Genomic DNA, 18,205 nt, shown 5'->3' on the forward strand with positions numbered 1-18,205 from the left:
CTTTTTATGCAATTTTCTTAAATGCTTTTTGATATGAACATTAAGCAAATTATTTAAAAGTAAGCAAATTATTTGTAAAAATTTTGGGGATTTTATTGTACAGCTTTTTTTTCTTTGTTCTCAGCAGACACTTCTGTGCCCCACCCTGTTTACAATGTATTTTCTAATGAAAATTTATGCTGTCAGTCTAATGGAATATTTTTATTTTGGATTTTATTTTGCCTTCATATACATGAAAAAAAAAACACGTTTTTTTCATATTTATAGCCATAAAATTTGTGTTGATAAATGATAAGAGTTTATTTAAATTTTATATGAAAAAATAAATCGTTTAAATAAGATTATTTAATTCAATTACTTAAAACGTAAATAATTTGTGTTTTAATTAAGAAAGATAAGCTGGTCTGGTTATCAGGACTGATTATATCAATACCTTAAAATGTCAAATTTTAAGCTATATATAAATCAATAATTTTTATTTTATTGCGATGGACACAAGCAAAAAGGAGCAAAAATTTGTAAAAAACATAGAGCCTGAGGCTAAAATTTGAAGGAAGCTTAAGCGCGTTTAAGAAAAATTTTTTGGAGGTGGCAATTTGCTCTTATTTTTTACTTTTTTAGATATTAGCAAATAACTTTTGCAAGTTATATACGTTGAATAGATAGGAAATGGTGGAAACCAATATTCTGGGGGTATAACTAAAAAATAATTGTTTAATAAATAATAAATAAACAACAATCGAACAAATAATTTTAATGCTCAAACAATGAAGCACAAACGATGAACAATAGACTAAAAAATATTATATTAATATATAATAAATATATTTATTATATTATATTAAATTTTTTATTCATCCGACATTAGCTTTATATCAATGAATTTTTTTGTATTTATGTATTAGGAGAAGACGTTTAACAAAATCCAAAATAAAACTTAACAAGGAACTGATAATAAAAATTTAATGTTAAAATTGTTGAAAATTTAGAAAAAATGAAAACGTTACCCGAAAAAATGATTTTATACTGTATAAAATAACCATTATTTATTCATATTTATTTTAGGTGAAAAATGTACAAATATGTATAATAAAATATCGTTTTTATCAATTTTTCTGGTTTAATTATTATTATTCAATATTATACCTACCTTAATCTTTTATCCTTTAAATCGATTTCAAAACATCAAACAGAACCTATATTTTTAACAAAATATTTCTACAATTATTCATTTTAAATTTATTGAAGAAAGGTGAGTAAAAAGAAACACATAATTGGTAAGTAAGAAACCAGTCAGTAAAATAAATATAAATACTAAATTTAAGAAAGCAAATTTATTAAAAAAAGGTTGAGTAAAAGGTATGCATATTACATTATTGATAAATATAATATGTCAAAGGTGTAGTAGTGGCTAGCTCAGTCGCCTCCGATTACGGCGTACCTTGGTTCGTATCTAGCATTGCCCCGATTAATTTTTTTATTAAATTATTTTGCCGAGATAAACTCGTTTTTTTAGATAATTATTATGAGAACCAAAAGCGGCAAATAAGTAAGAGAGGGGGGTATATTTTATGTTATTTTAATTCCCACCCTCTCTCTAACAGAAAAGTGATTTATGACATAAGTAGGAAAGTGGGTCTAACATTATTAATTTTTTTTGTGTGAAATAACATGTTCTCCTATTACAAAATCTTATAAAATTTCATTTAACAAGAATTTTAGCATGTACAAAAAAAGCAAGCAAAATAAGTAATTTTTTTAATATTTTGTAATAGGCGAATATGTTATTAAAAAAGAGGATAAAATATATAACATGTTCTTCTGTTACAAGATTTCAAATTTTAGTCTTATCGAGCGATTTTTCAATTAAAAAATACTAATTTTAATATTTTGTAATAAGAGAATATGAGTTAGATAAACTATATAGCATGTTCTCCTATTAAAAAGTTTCAAATTTTAGCATAACCAGTCATTTTCGTACATATTTTCAATATTTTGTAACAGGAGAACATGATTTTAAAGAGTGACATATATTTATGATTGTTTAAATTCCCACCCCCTGACAGAATAGTGATTTATGACCTATGTATAACTGACGTTATTTATAGCAAGAGGGCGGGTTATATAGATAATTTAAACTATAAAAAGAGTGTAAAATTTTTAACATAAGGATAAATTAAAAGTTTAATTTAAAAGTAAAAGTGTTAACCATACCAGGATACGAACCAGCACACCCTTGTATCAGAGGCAAGTGCTATACCCACACAGCCACCCCGATTATGTACGACCATATAATTAACTTAATAAACACCTTTACAAAATAATTAATTAATTGATAATTTTGTTGTGAAAGAAAAAATAGGATAGAAAATTTAAAATATATAATGTTTTTTATTTATTTATGACAAAAAAAATTTTTTTTAAGTTTTCATGAAAAAATACTTCAAAACCAACAATAATATTAATTGCATTCGATACGTAAATTTTAACCAAGAATTTGAAAAATATGACTCAGATTTCGTATTAATTAACAAACTTGTTATTTAAATTGTATAAAGTTTCCGCAAAAATGATAGAGAAAAATAATTTTTTTAAATTTTGATGACGTCCCTAAGTATAAAATCGATATATAAAATTGAACCAAAAATTAAAAAACTTTTATTGATATATAATGGTGGTGCGTATATATGGCCAAAAATTAGCAGAATATGAGCGTAGTTTAGCTATTGGCATTGATAAATAACTAAACGTTATTTGCTATCTAGAATGACACCGAGAAGGTTGTGCTTATTCTATATGCAAAGAAACGAAATAAAGTCCTTTTAAACAGTGGATAATATGGCTTATTGTAGGGAAATTAATGTTTCAATCGTGACTCGGGTGTCGAATTTACTTATATTTTATAACAGAAAATCCCATTTTTTGTCTATGAGCGTTTTTATTTGAACATTTACAACAGCCAAAAAAAAAAATCTTCGAACGAATAATCATAGAATCTAAAAACTGAATTTTAAACAAGAACAAAATATATTTTTGATAACATTAAAATAACACAATAACCAAAATTAATTATAAATAAGTACATTAACTTAATTAAAATCATCTAGTGCAAGTTTGCTTCTAGTATACTTTTGTTGGTCTTTTAAATTCCGTAAAGATATCGTAGAGACCATATTTGTAGTTAGTCCATATTTCACTGCTTCTTTGATTGTTGGGTACATAGTATATTCGGGATTTTTGTCACATTTCTTTAAAGTTTCGAACACTGGATCTGAAAAACAAAAAATTATCTGGACATTTTTAGAATCGAAATTTTTTTTTTCCAAGGATAGAAAAAGGCAAAAATAACTATATAACGAAAGTTATCGATAAGAAAAGTATTATTTACTATTTAAAAAAAAATTTAAGGAATACAACTATTCAAAATAATTTATTATGATCAAACCTAGACCAAAACCTATTTTAATTATTAATTATAGAAAAATTGATTTTGCGTATGGTAAAGTTCCATTCCACTTTCCATTTTACTAATATTATCCAATAGTTGTTTTTTTTTCTAGACTCCGATTTGATTGACAATCTAACGGGCTAAATTCTTCATCGAAACCCTTCTTTCGAAATATTTCAATCCGATAATTCTTTTTAGTTTAAAACATCCTTCTACTAAAATGTTAATAAACTTATTTACCTGACGGACATGCTAACAGTATTGGAACATTTAAATTTTTAAAATTTTCAGCTATTATTGATATGTGTTCTACACCGATTGGGTCAATGTAAGTTACTGCTGAAAAATCCAGTATAATTACTTGAAATGGTACAATACATTCTGGATTCATAAATTCAAATGGATCTTCAGCCTGTGTTAATTCTGTAATTGTGATTTTTAGTCCACGATCTTGTAATTCTTTTTTTCTTGCATTAATTACTTTTATTGGATCACATTCTAATAAAGTGTAGAGTTCATTTTGAAATGATTCTCCTTGTGCAAAATTTATGCTACCAGCGTAATGGAATATTTTTACTTTTGGAATTTCTTTCGCCTTGTAATGAAAATACCATAATTAGTATTATTTGTATCTTATTTTGTATGTATTATTTGCAACTTATAATTTTATTATAAAACAAGTGAAAACAAACAATTGACTGAGTTAATTGTTGAAATACCATGCATAGTCAGTGTTGATTTCTTTATCACATACAAACATGTGACACATACATAACTGATAATCCTACGGACCCAAGACCCAAGTGACCTATGATGCTCATTTACGAACTTGACCTCACTTTTTACGTCCTGAGTACGCTGTAAAAAATTCAGCTCGATATCTTTTTTCGTTTTTGAGTTATCGTGTCCACAGACGGACGGACGGACGGACGGACAACCGGAAATGGACTAATCAGGTGATTTTATGAACACCTATGACAAAATTTTTTTCCTAGCATCAGTATTTTTAAGCGTTACAAACTTGGGACTAAACTTAATATACTATGTATATTTCATATATACATGGTATAAAAATGATGATGTTTCAGAAAGCGATTTAGTAATGACTGATATTTGGTACACCCACGTCTACAGAAATTACTGGAACGATGAACAATTTAGTAAAGTAAATCAACTCTTTTTTAAAAAAATGCACCATGGAAATATTACTAAAATTCTGATGATACTTTTATAATGAAGCTTTATGAAAAATAATGTTTAAGCAAATTTTAGGTACTGACCGTGCGTAGTATAAAGACAATATAATACTTACCGTTTTATGGGTTTGTATATCCAAAAATACATCAGTATGAGGAGTTGCTCCTAACAAACATGTATACGGTTTGAGGCCTTGATAAAGAATAACTACAAAGGATACTGCCAAACCAATAAATAATCCTAGTTCAATGTCAACGCATAAAGTAATTGCAAATGTGATTATAAAATTGAATGAATTTAATTTACTTAGACGCCAGTATTCTCTGATTTTAAATATTTCTGCAACTGCCTTTCTCAATGCTACAACAATTATAACAGCTAATGTTGCCTGCAAAAGAAGTTAATAATATATTCCTTAAAACCAAAAATTGAAGTGAAAGAAGGGATATATTTCTTTTAAATTGTAGCTATTTTGATATATTGATTGGCCACGAGGATATAAAAATTATGTATTGCTTTATTTGATCTCTTCCCTCAAACACAATCTTACAATCTTCCATTTTTTTCTCAGATGTAAAATTAAATCTTATTGATGCTAATGCTACTTTGCGTACGTCCTTAAATGAGCTGGCGGAACAAATGAATGTAAACCTGATATGGGTACCGGGACACATTCCAATAAATTGCGAAGCCAACGAGCTTGCCAGAAATGGCGCAATGATGCCGGACAAGCATCAATAAATATCCGGTAGTTCCATTTGCTCCTCAAAGAGGATATCTTAAAAAGGACCAATCTTAGATGGAGGGAGGAACGTACTTGTGATACTACAAGACAGATATAGTCTGAGTACAATCGCAGGCGTTCTGAAGATCTTATATCACTTCCAAGGGCCTCTGTTCGCAAAGTTGTTGCGGCTATTACAGGACACTGGTTGGGCGGAAGACATGCTGAACGCCTGGGCCTGGCAGTGTATCACGACTACTACAGGAGCTGTCACAGTAATGAGGAGGAGGAGACAATGTCTCATCTTCTCTGTCACTGTCCAGCTCTTGTCATGAGGAGATAGACTTACTTGAGCCAGCTTCTCTTTGACGACCTCTCCGGCCTGGAGTCCGTCGACGTCAAAGTTCTCCTGCTGTTCTTGAACAGCTCCAGATGGTTCATGGAGTAGTGGCCGGGGATGGGCCACTACTCCAGTGTGTCCCACCCCAGGACAGCCACTCTAACCTAACCTAATGCTACTTTCGAATAATGTATATTTTTCTTTACCTTTGGTAAGGGTTCAAAAAATGTTCCCAATTTCAGCACTACAATTAAAACAAATAAAGCAGAAAATACCGAAGCTAACTGTGTGCGACCTCCAACTGAATCTTGTACCAATGTTCTGCTAAGCGATATAGCACATGGTATACAGTGAAAACAACTTGAAAATATATTTGTTAAACCCTGGAAATAATTAAAATAAGAATTGTAAGCTTTGCAAGAGGTTCGTTATTATAATATTACCATGGCTAAAGCCTCTTGATTGCTATCAATTTTAGTAAAATGTTTTGTAGCCAACAGCATTCCTACAGATAACAGAAGTGCGTACGATACTAGGGCAATACCAAAAGACTCCAGAATAATTTCTGGCATTAATTTAACGTTTGGGAATTCAAATGCAGGAATACTGTAATAAAAACCAAATACATAGATAATAAATATTTATATTATAATTTATTGTCTATGACCAAATACGTTAATTTGAGTAGAAATATAACGCCAAAAACTAGACCTTCTATAAATATATACTAAAATCAGTAAAATTGACAATGAACTTTCAATGCCACATTTCAAGACACTTAATTCTCATTTTGCTTTCCAGTAATTCTCATTTTGCTGCACTATAAGCAAAATTTTCCCCTTGCATGCATGATGTATTTAATGAATAATCCTTGGATAAAAGAGCAGATATTTGAGAGAGGCAATTAATTTAAGTAGCCTGTAAGCATAATTAAATTGCAATACTTAATCTCTTCTCGCCATGGCCATAATTGTATGATTGTCTTTATAATCTTGGCTTATATTTTCAATCGCATTACTTAGCAATTTAAAAAAAGTTAAAATATTACCCAGCAGGAATGAAACCAACAGTTCTCACATGGAATTTTTCTTTAAATTCGCAATAATATGATATAAGTATTGTAATTATAACAAAGATTAAATCGATAGGTATTGGAAATATTGTTTTTTTCATTAATCGTGGTTTAACAAATATGTTGTATGACATTAATATAGGAATACTTATTAGTGATATTGCCAAAGAAATTAAATTGACCTTTTTAATATTCTCAAATATATCACCCAAAACCTAAAAAAATTATTATGTTGAATTATTAATAATCTATAAAAATAAACGTTTCTTAATTCATATGTGCTTTCTCCAAACTGAATCGTTTCTCACTCCTCATTTAATTACCTTTCAAACGAAACAAAAAAATCAATTCGACTTATCCGTTTTGGCGCTGCGGCACACATAGCGGTCAAACTTATAACAGCCCTTTTTTCGATTGGGGGGTTAAAAATATGGCCAAAAATTTCAAAATTGGAAACTTACATAAAACAGTTTAAAATAAGTAATACGTTTTGGTAATTCTAAACCCAATAATTCTGGAATTTGACTAAGATAAATATTAAGCGCTGCACCTGATACAAATCCCGAGATAAAATAGTGTGATAAAAATCTGCTGACAAATCCTAATTGAAATGTATACATAAATACCTGAAAATATATATAAATAATAATATTAGTTATAGATTTATGAATAATAATTTTATACGCATGAAAGCATAGAGGATTTCAGAACGGGCAACACGAATGAGTTTGAGAGCAACTTACGGTGTGGCCTGCGTCACATATGTATAGATGGACGCCTTAATAAATTGCCAGATATAATGTAGCCTTATCGTATAAGCAGAGAGACATTATTATTAATTAAGTTGCACAAAGGAAATAAAGTGGACCAGCGGTAATCCGACAAACGTTTTGCAAGGTGCTGTCGAATTACTGAATTTGTTGGACTATAGAATACTGCCACAAACCCTCTGTAGTCGGGATCTTTTTGAAAAAGAATACCTTTGTAATCCGACAAATTACATATCAAAGTGATAAGATTTCAATCATTTTCTAATTTCAGCCACGAAGAATTTATGTATTTATAAGAAATCTGCATTGTAATTACCGTTGTAGTAATGTCGAAATACTAGAGGTGCCGAAGTAGACAGGGGTCGGATTACCGCGGGTCTACTGTACTCTCAATATCAAACAGTTTGATTATTTTTGCATTTTTCAATTATCGCTTCTATTAACCTGAAAAGTTGTCAAATTGGAAAATTTGTTGAATCTTCAGAACCTATAAATGGCAGTTCTTGGTGAATCCTAGAATCACCCTCGGATCAGCAGCTGATCGAATGAACGGTAAACCAGAACTTATAAGTAATAGGTATGGTTTTTCGGTTTTTTTGTAGAAGGAAGACTACAAGCCATAAGGTATCATGTGGTTTCGAGTTCATTTTTATATTTCCACAAGAATGTTTTTTAGATTGACAAGATATTGCGATGCATTTATTTGAAATAAAAAATGATGCACCTGGAAAATTCCAACAGTTAACGCGCAGGCTGTTCCAACTTGTGTGGGTGTAAACGTTTCAGATGAATGTTTCAGTACAACTTTACCAGTCAATAAACATACAATTGCAAATGTTCCTAAAAAAGTTTTCATTTTATATAAATTCAAGATTCTTAGATAAATTTAAAAACAGTGCTCTTTTTTTAGGACCGCTACCAGTACATCTTCGTTATCGGGTAGTTCATAATGAAGTATTCTTTATAACATGAGATAGTTACCAATACTGCATTGCCTTGATGTTCCGAACAAAAAGTATATGAATGGTGGAAAAAAGGACATATATAATCCTAGATGTGCTGGAACGTATGCCAACATTGCATAAGCCAAACCTTAAACAAAAATATAAAACACATGATTGGAGTGAGTATGATTGTAATTGAAGGGTGTGAAGCAAAAGTTTTATAATATTGTTATACCAAATGTTTTTTGGACAAAAATAGAAAGATCGCCAATAAATTTTATAACAAAACTATTTTTAATTTTTAATTATTTATAATAATTTGAAAGTTAAAAAAATAAAATACGTCTGCCCGACGTTGGAATAAATGATCGACCTAATTGTTTTTTGGGTAGATATTGAAAAGATAAGTTATAGTCAGTACGTGTTTCTTTGCGTTCCTAACTGTGATATTAATACATACTTTGTGGCACATTTAATATCGCAACAGTGACTCCTGCTATCAGATCAAAGACAAGATCCATTTTAATGTTATAATGTTGCAGCCATTCTGCAGCTGGTACAATTGAATAAAAACATCGTTTACAATTACACTTTTTTACTTGTTTTTGAATACGTTCTTTACCTAAAAAAATATACGCATAAAATTAAGTACCAAAATTAAGTTGTGAATAATTTTCAAAAAGATAATATTTTCAACATTTACATGTTGGATCTGGTATTCTTGAGTACTCTGTTTCAATCTGAAATTTCTCTAAATCTTCCGCCTGGATCTGATGAGGTGGAGGAGTTTCATTTTGTAAAAGGCTAACATGTCTAAAAAGAAAATGTTAATGAAAGAACGCATTATTGAGGGGACATCGAGATTATGTATGGCATCTATGGTTTTCCACAGACAAGGCCGATTGGTATGTTCGCCATGATACAGTTAGAATTAAGGAAACCATTAGCCGGTGGTAAGTATCCTACAAAAGTTGAATTTCCTAGTATTATTCGGTGTCTGACTAAAAAAAAGCGTTTTCTGAAAAGTGATCGCTTTTTTAAGCCGCATCTTATATGTGTATATGAGCACCACAAGACTCTCTCTTTTGTTTTGTTATTAAAATTTTGATTTCGTTTTTTTTAATAATCATTTGAATTTTATTAAATTCAAGTTCCTGAAGTAGGTAAGGTAATACGAGCTATAGAAATTAACTAATATAGCTACGAGTTCTTAACAATTGCAAAGCAAAAAATTAAAGTCTGATTGTTTGAACTTTTGCATATTGTAAACAAAGTTTTTTAAATTATTTAAGTTTTTAAACTTACCTTTCTAGACGCATTTCATTAAATTGATAATCACAGGGTTAATGAAATATATTAAACTTTGGCATGGGAAAAATTTGGATTTACATTTTATAAATGAATAACGGCTTTTCAAAATTTAGTATAATAACGGATTTTCAAAATTTAGTAATAACGACTGGTCTCATAGTCACTACCGTTTAATTTTGACATATTTTTATATTATTGTTATTATTTATAACTTGTCCGTTACTATCGTTTCAACAACATAATGCAATAATAAGACACTGATCTATATTTTAATCTTTATAAGACACTGTTATTAATTATATAGATCAGTGTAGTAAGAAACCAGCTCAAAAAAATTTATATCTTATTTATTTGCGGTTCCCATATAGCTCACACTCCAAAAAATACATGTCCAATTGTCAAAGCGAACCGATTTTCGTATTTTTAACCCCCGAACAAAAAAAGGGGTTTTACAAGTTTGACCGCTATGTGTGTGTGTCTGTCTGTCTGTGGTATCGTAGAGTCTAAACAGATGAACCGATTTTGAATTTGTTTGAAAATAATTGACTTTCGTACCTTTTGTTGGAGGTCATTGCTCATCTTTGCTAATGTTAATGTTTGAGCACTGGATGAAATACCCAACGATTGGATGGGAATAATCATAAAATCTAAAAACTGAATTTTAAACAAAAATAAAATCATAATATATTTTGATAAACACAGTAACAAAAATAAATTAAAAATACATTAATTTAATTAAAATCTACAGTAGTTGCACTATAAATCTAGCGCAAATTGAGACGAAGATTAGTGAGATAACGAGACATAGGTTTGTGTAGATGGGGATCTTTGGGTAACGCAGATTTGTGCACGTTCTTTTACGACGTGATTTTTTTATGTGGTCACGGCTTAGTGAGTTTTAATGTAGTTCTTACGCGCTGACCACATAAAAACTCACTTCGAACAAACAGCTTCACCATAACTTCCACTTATATAAAACTGCTTCACGTCACCTCACCAAGCTATAATAATATTTTTGTATTAATCACATTTGGAAATTCTGTACAATCAGATTTGTCTTGTCGTCACTGCATATTTCAATGCTTCTTTGATTGTTGGGTACATAATATATTGGGGATTATCATCACATCTTTTTAAAGTTTCGAACACCGGATCTAAAAAACATTAGTTAATAATATAGAATGGTCGAAAAGTCACAAACATCATACAACAACGAACATGGGCAAGTATCATTCATGCCTGTCAATAGTTTATACTTAAATCAAAAGCCTTTTGCCAGAAAATAAATAAACTTATTTACCTGACGGACATGCTAGCAGTACTGCAACATTTAAATTTTTAAAACATTGACCTATTGTTGATATTTGTTCCACACCCATTGGATCAATGTAAGTAACTGCTGAAAAATCCAGTATAATTACTTGAAATGGTACGATACATTCTGGATTTATAAATTCAAATGGATCTTCAGCCTGTGTTAATTCTGTAATTGTGATTTTTATACCACGATCTTGTAATTCTTTTTTTCTTGCATTGATTACTTTTATTGGATCACATTCTAATAAAGTATAGAGTGCATTTTGAAATGATTCTGCTTGTGCAAAATTTATGCTACCAGCGTAATGGAATATTTTTACTTTTGGAATTTCTTTCGCCTTGAAATGAAAATAAAATAATTTTTATAATTTGGGTCACATAGGAATTTGTTATATTTCATTAAGTGATTGCTTCTATGGGTTAAAGTTATCAATTATTCACAAAGCTCAAACGACAATAAGGTTTTGCTCCCATTTTACAGAAGTGTCCTGATGTACTGCAGAAAGTCGTCCAAATCAAATGATTGTACAATTGGAAGTAATTACGGACCGAAACAGGGATGAATCCAGTTGGAGATCAAATTCGGATCTTTAAGCGGAATGCCTAGCGTGTTTGCCATGTTTAGATGACCTAAACATGTTTATCAGCATTATGGTATACTTTCGCTAAGACAAACAGTGTATGATTAAAGAATTATTCGAATAAATTTCTAACAAGTTTTGAAGAACTTCTGAAGAGCATATTTTCTGAAACGCTTCAGGCTATACAACTATACGAGCATATGTTTTCTTGTAATACCATGTGTTAAATTAACTCTTACTAAGATGAGTTTTGATATCCTCTAAAAAGAATTAGAATTCCATAAACTGAATAGAATACCGTTTTATCCACGTTCAATTTTTTTAAAGATCAAATAAGTATAAAAGGTAATATAATACTCACCTTCTTATGAGTTTTTATATTTAAAAATATATCAGAATTAGGAACTACTCCTAATAAACATGTGTACGGCTTCAAACCTTGAAACAGAATTACGGCAATAGACACTCCAAAGCCAACAAATAATCCTAGCTGAATGTCAATGAATAAAGTAATTGCCAATGTAATTATGTAAATCAATGAATTTATTTTGCTAAGACGCCAGTATCTTTTGATTTTAAATACTTCTGCAACTGCCTTTTTCAATGCTACAATAATTATAACAGCTAATGTTGCCTGCAACAGAAGTTTAATATATTATTTAAGTGAAAAAAGGGAGTCATTTCTTTCTTTTATATAGATAGTCCATCAAGGTATGGAAATTATTTTTTGCTTTTTTTGATCTCTTCCTTGAAATACAATCTTCCATTTTTTTCTCAGATTTAAAAATTTAATCTTACAGATGTTAATGCTACTTTCGAATAAATAATATTTTTCTTCACCTTTGGCAAGGGTTCAAAAAATTTTCCTAATTTCAGCACCACAGATAAAACAAATAAAGCAGAAAATACTGAAGCTAATTGTGTACGACCTCCAACGGAATCTTGTACCAATGTTCTGCTAAGCGATATAGAACTTGGTAAACAATGGAAACAACTTGAAAATATATTTGTTAAACCCTGAAAATAATTTAAATAAGAATTATCAGAAGCTTCGAAATAGTTTCGTCATAATAAAATTACCATGGCTAAAGCCTCTTGATTGCTATCAATTTTAGTAAAATGCTTTGTGGCCATCAGCATTCCTACAGATAACAGAAGTGCGTACGATACTAGGGCAATACCAACAGCCTCGAAAAAAACTTCTGGTATTAATTTTATCTTTGGGAATTCAAATGGAGGAAAACTGTAAGAAAAATTAAGTTCATTATTTTTGAGTAAAAATGCAATAAAATGTCCAATGTAACGCCAAATATGACTATAAATAATTCAGAGATACAAAGACGAATACTGGAAAGGGACGATAAGTAGGAAGGAGTTGTAACACTTTCCCTCTTAAGGCCTAAAGAGTTGACTTTATAAATCTCCTTTTTTAAGACTCGCCATGCTCACAGTTTTCTTGTCTTCATAATATTGGACCCTCAACAAATCGATATCGTCAAAAAGTTTTCATTGGATCAATTTTGAATCGCATTACTTAAAAAATAAAAAAATAATTTACAAAAAGTTAAAATATTACCCAGCAGGAATAAAACCAACAGTTCTGACATGAAATTTTCTTTCAAATTCGCAATAATATGATATAAGTATTGTAATTATAACTATGATTAACTCAATGGGTACTGGAAATATTGTTTTTCTCGCTAATCGTGGCTTTAAAAATTTATTGTATCCCAATAATATAGTAAGACTTATTACTGATATTGCCATAGAAATTAAATTGACCTGTCTAATATTCTCAAAGATATCACCCAAAACCTAAAAAAAATTATTTTTATTATTAATAATCTTGAGGGTTTTAGTGATCGAATTTTAAACATTGAAAAACGCATACTACTTATTTAACATTTTTTGCCAAAATGAGCGTGGTTCAGTACATAATTAAACAACACGCGAATATCGTCGAAACTTAACGATGATATCGAAGTGAACCCTTGCGGTCAAGTAGTTTCTAAATTTTACTAATAGGTTACTAAGTTTTTAGATTTCAAAATTTATCTGTAAAATCTATCAGCCAAAATTAGTATAATTGAAAACTTACATGGAACAGCTTAAAATAACCCACACGTTTTGGTAACTCAATTCCCAATAATTCTGGAATTTGTGTAAGATAAATATTAAGCGCTGCACCTGATACAAATCCAGAGATGAAATCATGTGATAGAAATCTGCCGATAAACCCTAATTGAAATGTATACATGAATATCTGAAAATATATTTTAGACATTAATGGAAACCAGCATTGCAGAAATAAGACCAAGCGCACATTGAGTTGCATAGGACTCTTTTGGCTAGCGTGGGCTAGCCAATTTTTTGTTCTCATTTTCAAGCAGGCATTTAGAGACAACGCAGTTCTGCACCACGTGCAAACTACGGTTACTTGTAGAGATGGCACAGAAAATGTATCTGCACATGACGCAGTCTTTCATTTCCCTCTCGGAGATATGCGAGAGCTGTGCGACATAGTAGGGGAGCCTAAGAGGAGATTTCTTAGTATCTCCACCAAATTTTAGCTCTGAATATGGCGAGACGCGCGTAGGGCAGACGATCATTAGTAAAACAGAAATTGCGATGGGTAAATTAACTCGAGCACGTCAGATTAAGATATGGTGGTTAATTCCATGATATATTGATCGCGTTCGGGTAACGCAATTATTACGGATAACTTAACTTTATTTCAAGCCTCCCATTTCCTTGGATCATGCTTAAATTGTCAGATTATTGAACAGTTGTAATTTACCTATCATAATTTTTTTAAATCTGATCATCTACCCTACGTGGGTCTCCCCATATTTAGTGCTAATATTTGGAGGAGGTACTAAGGAAGGAAAGCCTCATATGTTAATCTGACGCCTTCTTCGGCTCTTCTATTAACATGTTTCTTTTCTTGTGCTGTAATGTCTGCGATACGTGGTCAGTTTTTAAGGTAGTTTCTCCTGTATAAAATGATCATAAGGAATCAAGTCTGTTCGAAAGGAGATATTTTTACAATTATTCAAAAATTGATTTTCCTAAAATAGGGTGACAAACAATATTTTAAAAAGTATTTATTCGGAACAAAAGCTGATATAATTGAAGTTTGTAAAAAATATTTGTACCTGAATAATTCCAACGGTTAATGCACAAGCTGTTCCAACTTCTGTGGATGTATAACTTTCATCTGTATCAGCTTGTGATGTATGTTTCAGTACAATTTTACCAGTCAATAAACATATAATTGCAAATGTTCCTATAAAACAGATTTTGCTTGCTAAAAGATTTAGATAAATTCAAGTACAGGATACATCATAATGAACTCACCGATTTTAAAGAGCACAGCTACGTCGGCTGCACGATATCGTTTTTTTTTTTGCTGAGTTTGTTTGCATGAGATTCCACTGATCAAATATTTAACCATATTAGTTTATATGTTTACCCGTAGCTTCTACTCCTTCCTAACGCGTAGCTGTACGTCTTCGTTATCGGGTAATTCATAGTGAAGTCATCTTTATATATTTATGACATGAAATAGTTACCAATATTACATTGCCTTGATGTTCCGAACAAAAAGTATATGAATGCTGGATAAAAGGACATATATAATCCTAAATGTGCTGGAACGTTTGCTAATATAGCATAAGCTAAACCTTAAACAAAAAATGCACACAAATGAAAAGAATGAGAACAAATGAGCCATTGTATCTACTGCAGAACCTATTCAAATTTGCTTGAATGCTAAATATGTTCGATAGCAAATATGCTCTATAGCCTTTACAGTGGCATAAAAAAAATCTCTCTTAATGGTTAGTTCTATTTAAAGGCATCGGGCGGCACATGGCAAAATGATTTTTCCAATGGACCTGTAGGTTACTAAATGTGGTACATACTTTGTGGCACATTTAATACTGCAACAGTGACTCCTGCTATCAGATCAAAGACAAGATCTTCTTTAATGTTATAATGTTGTAGCCATTCTGCAGCTGGTACAATTGAATAAAAAAATCGTTTACAATCAAAATTTTGTACTCTCCTTTGAATATGATCTTTATCTAAAACAATACACGAATAACATTAATTCAGAAAGAATTTTAAAAAAATAATATTTTCAAAATTTACATGTAGGCGGTGGTATAGTTGAATACTCTGTTTCAATCTGAAATTGATCTAAAATTTGCGCCTGATTTCGATATAAAGTAGTTTCATGTTGTGAATGATTAGCATGCCTAAAATGGAAAATAATATATATTTTTGTTTCTTTAAAAATCCAAATCAGCGAAGAAAAAAAGCATTTATAAAATTTCAAGTAATTTCTTTTTTTGCCAAGTTCCAACCACAGAATAAATAGGCGTTATATTCTCTCTCTATTAATAAAAAATTGGATTATATTATTTAATTAAAAGACATTTAGCTTGAAACATAGTTGAGAGAAAAAAATGAATGAATTAAATCGGAAATTATGATTACAAATTTTAAAATTGAATGTCGAGGAGAAGAAAATATTTAAAAAAAACTCAAAAGAAGAGGAGAAAAATTTCAAAAATCAAAATCACGTCTGTTAACTGAAGTTAAGCAACATTTGCCACGGTCAGTACTTGGAGAGAATTGCTTAGGAGTAAGCGTGTTCAAGCCCAGTATAAGCTATTATAATGAAGTGGATCTTTATGCGAGGCCAGTGAGCTTCGGAGCCGAAGGCCCAAGCCAGGCTGAAGGTCGTCTAATTGACCAAGAGATGGAAGTCAAACTGAAACAAACTTAAAGTTTGTATTTGTTTAGAGGGTGGCCTTAGCGTCGCCAAGAATAGTATAGATAGCTATTAATGAACTGAAAGTTGCTGGTTAATCAAGATTAATAATCGCTGATCTAAAGTTATAATCAAATAAAGTGTAGGTGAAACGAAGTTCACCGGGTTAACTAGTTACTTAATAATTATGTTCAGTAGATTTACCTAAAGAAATTTTTTGCTTTAAGTATCTAAATAACTATAAAATTTTATTAAAAATGTTTAAATTATTTGGTGTTTAATTTTAGACAAGCAAAACCTTTAATTAGGCTATAAAGCCCATTGTGATACCATATATATGTTTTACCACCTTTCCGCTGATAATTTCATTTATCAGCTTCTCAATTATTTTCAGAGGCTGAGTGCACCTCCTTCATGTATATACCATGCACTACACCAGCACATCACAACTATTAATTAAATTAATTTTTGTTAAGTGACGGCGGGAATCGAACCCGATATCCTAGGTATAATGCGAACATAATTGGTTACGTCTTAACCAACGGAGCTACCAAGGTTGAGCTTTACTTAATTACATTCCATTTTAAACAATTGTTTGGTCCAAGCTGTTTGTAAAAGATTTGAAACTATTGAAAAAATGTCACAATAAAAATTATGTTTTTACAATTATTTTTTTTTTAACAAATGGAAATTCCCAACTGCAGTTTAAATAAGTTATCAAAAAAATGCATATAGCTAGACTGTTTTCGATTTCAACGATTTACAATAACTCTATACTTATAATGCACAAATCAAAAGTGAAATTTAAAATCACATGACTTAAAAAATAATTTATTGTTGACATTTTTGAGATATTGGCACATTGCACATAAAGCATTTTGATAAAGTACAGAAATTGGCAAAGAATCAATGAATTGTTTTGCTTAATTATTTTTGTTTTTGTTATTAAAATTTTGATTTATTTGATTTTTTTTAAATTTTTATCAAATTAATATTATTAAATACGAAATGTAGAAATTAACTAATACGATTGCGAGTTTAAACAATTGCAGAGGAAAAATGAAACACTGCTTGATTGTTTGAACATTGCAGATTGTAAACAAAGATTTTAAACTTACATCTCTAGACGCATTTCATTAATAATCGCAGGGTTAATGTAATATATTAAACTTTGCCATGGGGAAAATTTTGATTTATATTTTATAAATAATAAATTTACCTATCGTTTTCGCCATTTATATAATAAATTTCTGGCTTTAATAATAACGGCTGATCTTCATCGTCACTACTGTTGAATTTTGACATATTTTTGTATTATTGTTTTTATTTATTAATAGAATATAGAGCACTCGTTAAAACTTGTCCGTTACTATCGCTCAACAACATACAATAATAAGAAATCAGCTCAAAAATAAAATAAAATTTTTATCTTATTTATTTGCGGTTCCCATGCATTTGTATATTTAATAATTTTTTTTAAATATTTGTAATTAAACTAAATAACTACTATATTATCTATCACACAAGTTCATAAATTATATTTGAAATTAAAACTGTTTCCGTCTCACTACAATTCACTGTAAAAAAATTGTTAAAAAATTCATATTAAAAAAAAATCATTGAATGTATAATGTATCAGAATTTGTACAGAGAGATAAGAAAAAATTGATTTAAATTTTGTGTCATTATGTTCAAACGAAGGTCTTAACAATTTTAATTTATCA

The 18,205-nt window shown here is 30.1% G+C and overlaps 2 protein-coding genes across 3 annotated transcripts; both read right to left on the minus strand.

Moving 5' to 3' along the window:
* Positions 1 to 3,089: 3,089 nt before the first annotated feature.
* On the minus strand, positions 3,090 to 9,814 carry LOC123301178 (solute carrier family 26 member 6-like). The gene is made up of 13 exons (XM_044883911.1): positions 9,801 to 9,814; positions 9,199 to 9,308; positions 8,956 to 9,117; positions 8,533 to 8,643; positions 8,276 to 8,391; positions 7,269 to 7,407; positions 6,990 to 6,996; positions 6,758 to 6,928; positions 6,153 to 6,315; positions 5,916 to 6,092; positions 4,761 to 5,033; positions 3,689 to 4,043; positions 3,090 to 3,271 (listed from the first exon to the last, which is right to left on the minus strand). Exons 1-13 carry the CDS (start codon positions 9,812 to 9,814, stop codon positions 3,090 to 3,092), a joined length of 1,980 nt encoding a protein of 659 aa, XP_044739846.1.
* Positions 9,815 to 10,518: 704 nt separating this feature from the next.
* LOC123299645 (sulfate transporter-like) lies at positions 10,519 to 17,845 on the minus strand. 2 transcript variants are annotated; one of them, XR_006535354.1, is made up of 13 exons: positions 17,701 to 17,845; positions 15,857 to 15,963; positions 15,628 to 15,789; positions 15,277 to 15,387; positions 14,860 to 14,990; positions 13,803 to 13,967; positions 13,281 to 13,519; positions 12,785 to 12,947; positions 12,545 to 12,721; positions 12,066 to 12,338; positions 11,107 to 11,461; positions 10,799 to 10,960; positions 10,519 to 10,767 (listed from the first exon to the last, which is right to left on the minus strand). XR_006535354.1 is itself a non-coding variant. In XM_044881916.1 (12 exons), the coding sequence occupies exons 1-12, from the start codon at positions 17,784 to 17,786 to the stop codon at positions 10,854 to 10,856; spliced, it is 2,076 nt and encodes a 691-aa protein (XP_044737851.1). In that variant the 5' UTR covers positions 17,787 to 17,845; the 3' UTR covers positions 10,519 to 10,853. The 2 variants fall into 2 exon arrangements, 1 of the variants encoding a protein (XP_044737851.1); XM_044881916.1 differs by having other exon boundaries at positions 10,519 to 10,960.
* Positions 17,846 to 18,205: the final 360 nt, after the last annotated feature.

The sequence above is a fragment of the Chrysoperla carnea genome, chromosome 5, assembly GCF_905475395.1.
Source record: "Chrysoperla carnea chromosome 5, inChrCarn1.1, whole genome shotgun sequence".
Classification (NCBI taxonomy): domain Eukaryota; kingdom Metazoa; phylum Arthropoda; class Insecta; order Neuroptera; family Chrysopidae; genus Chrysoperla; species Chrysoperla carnea.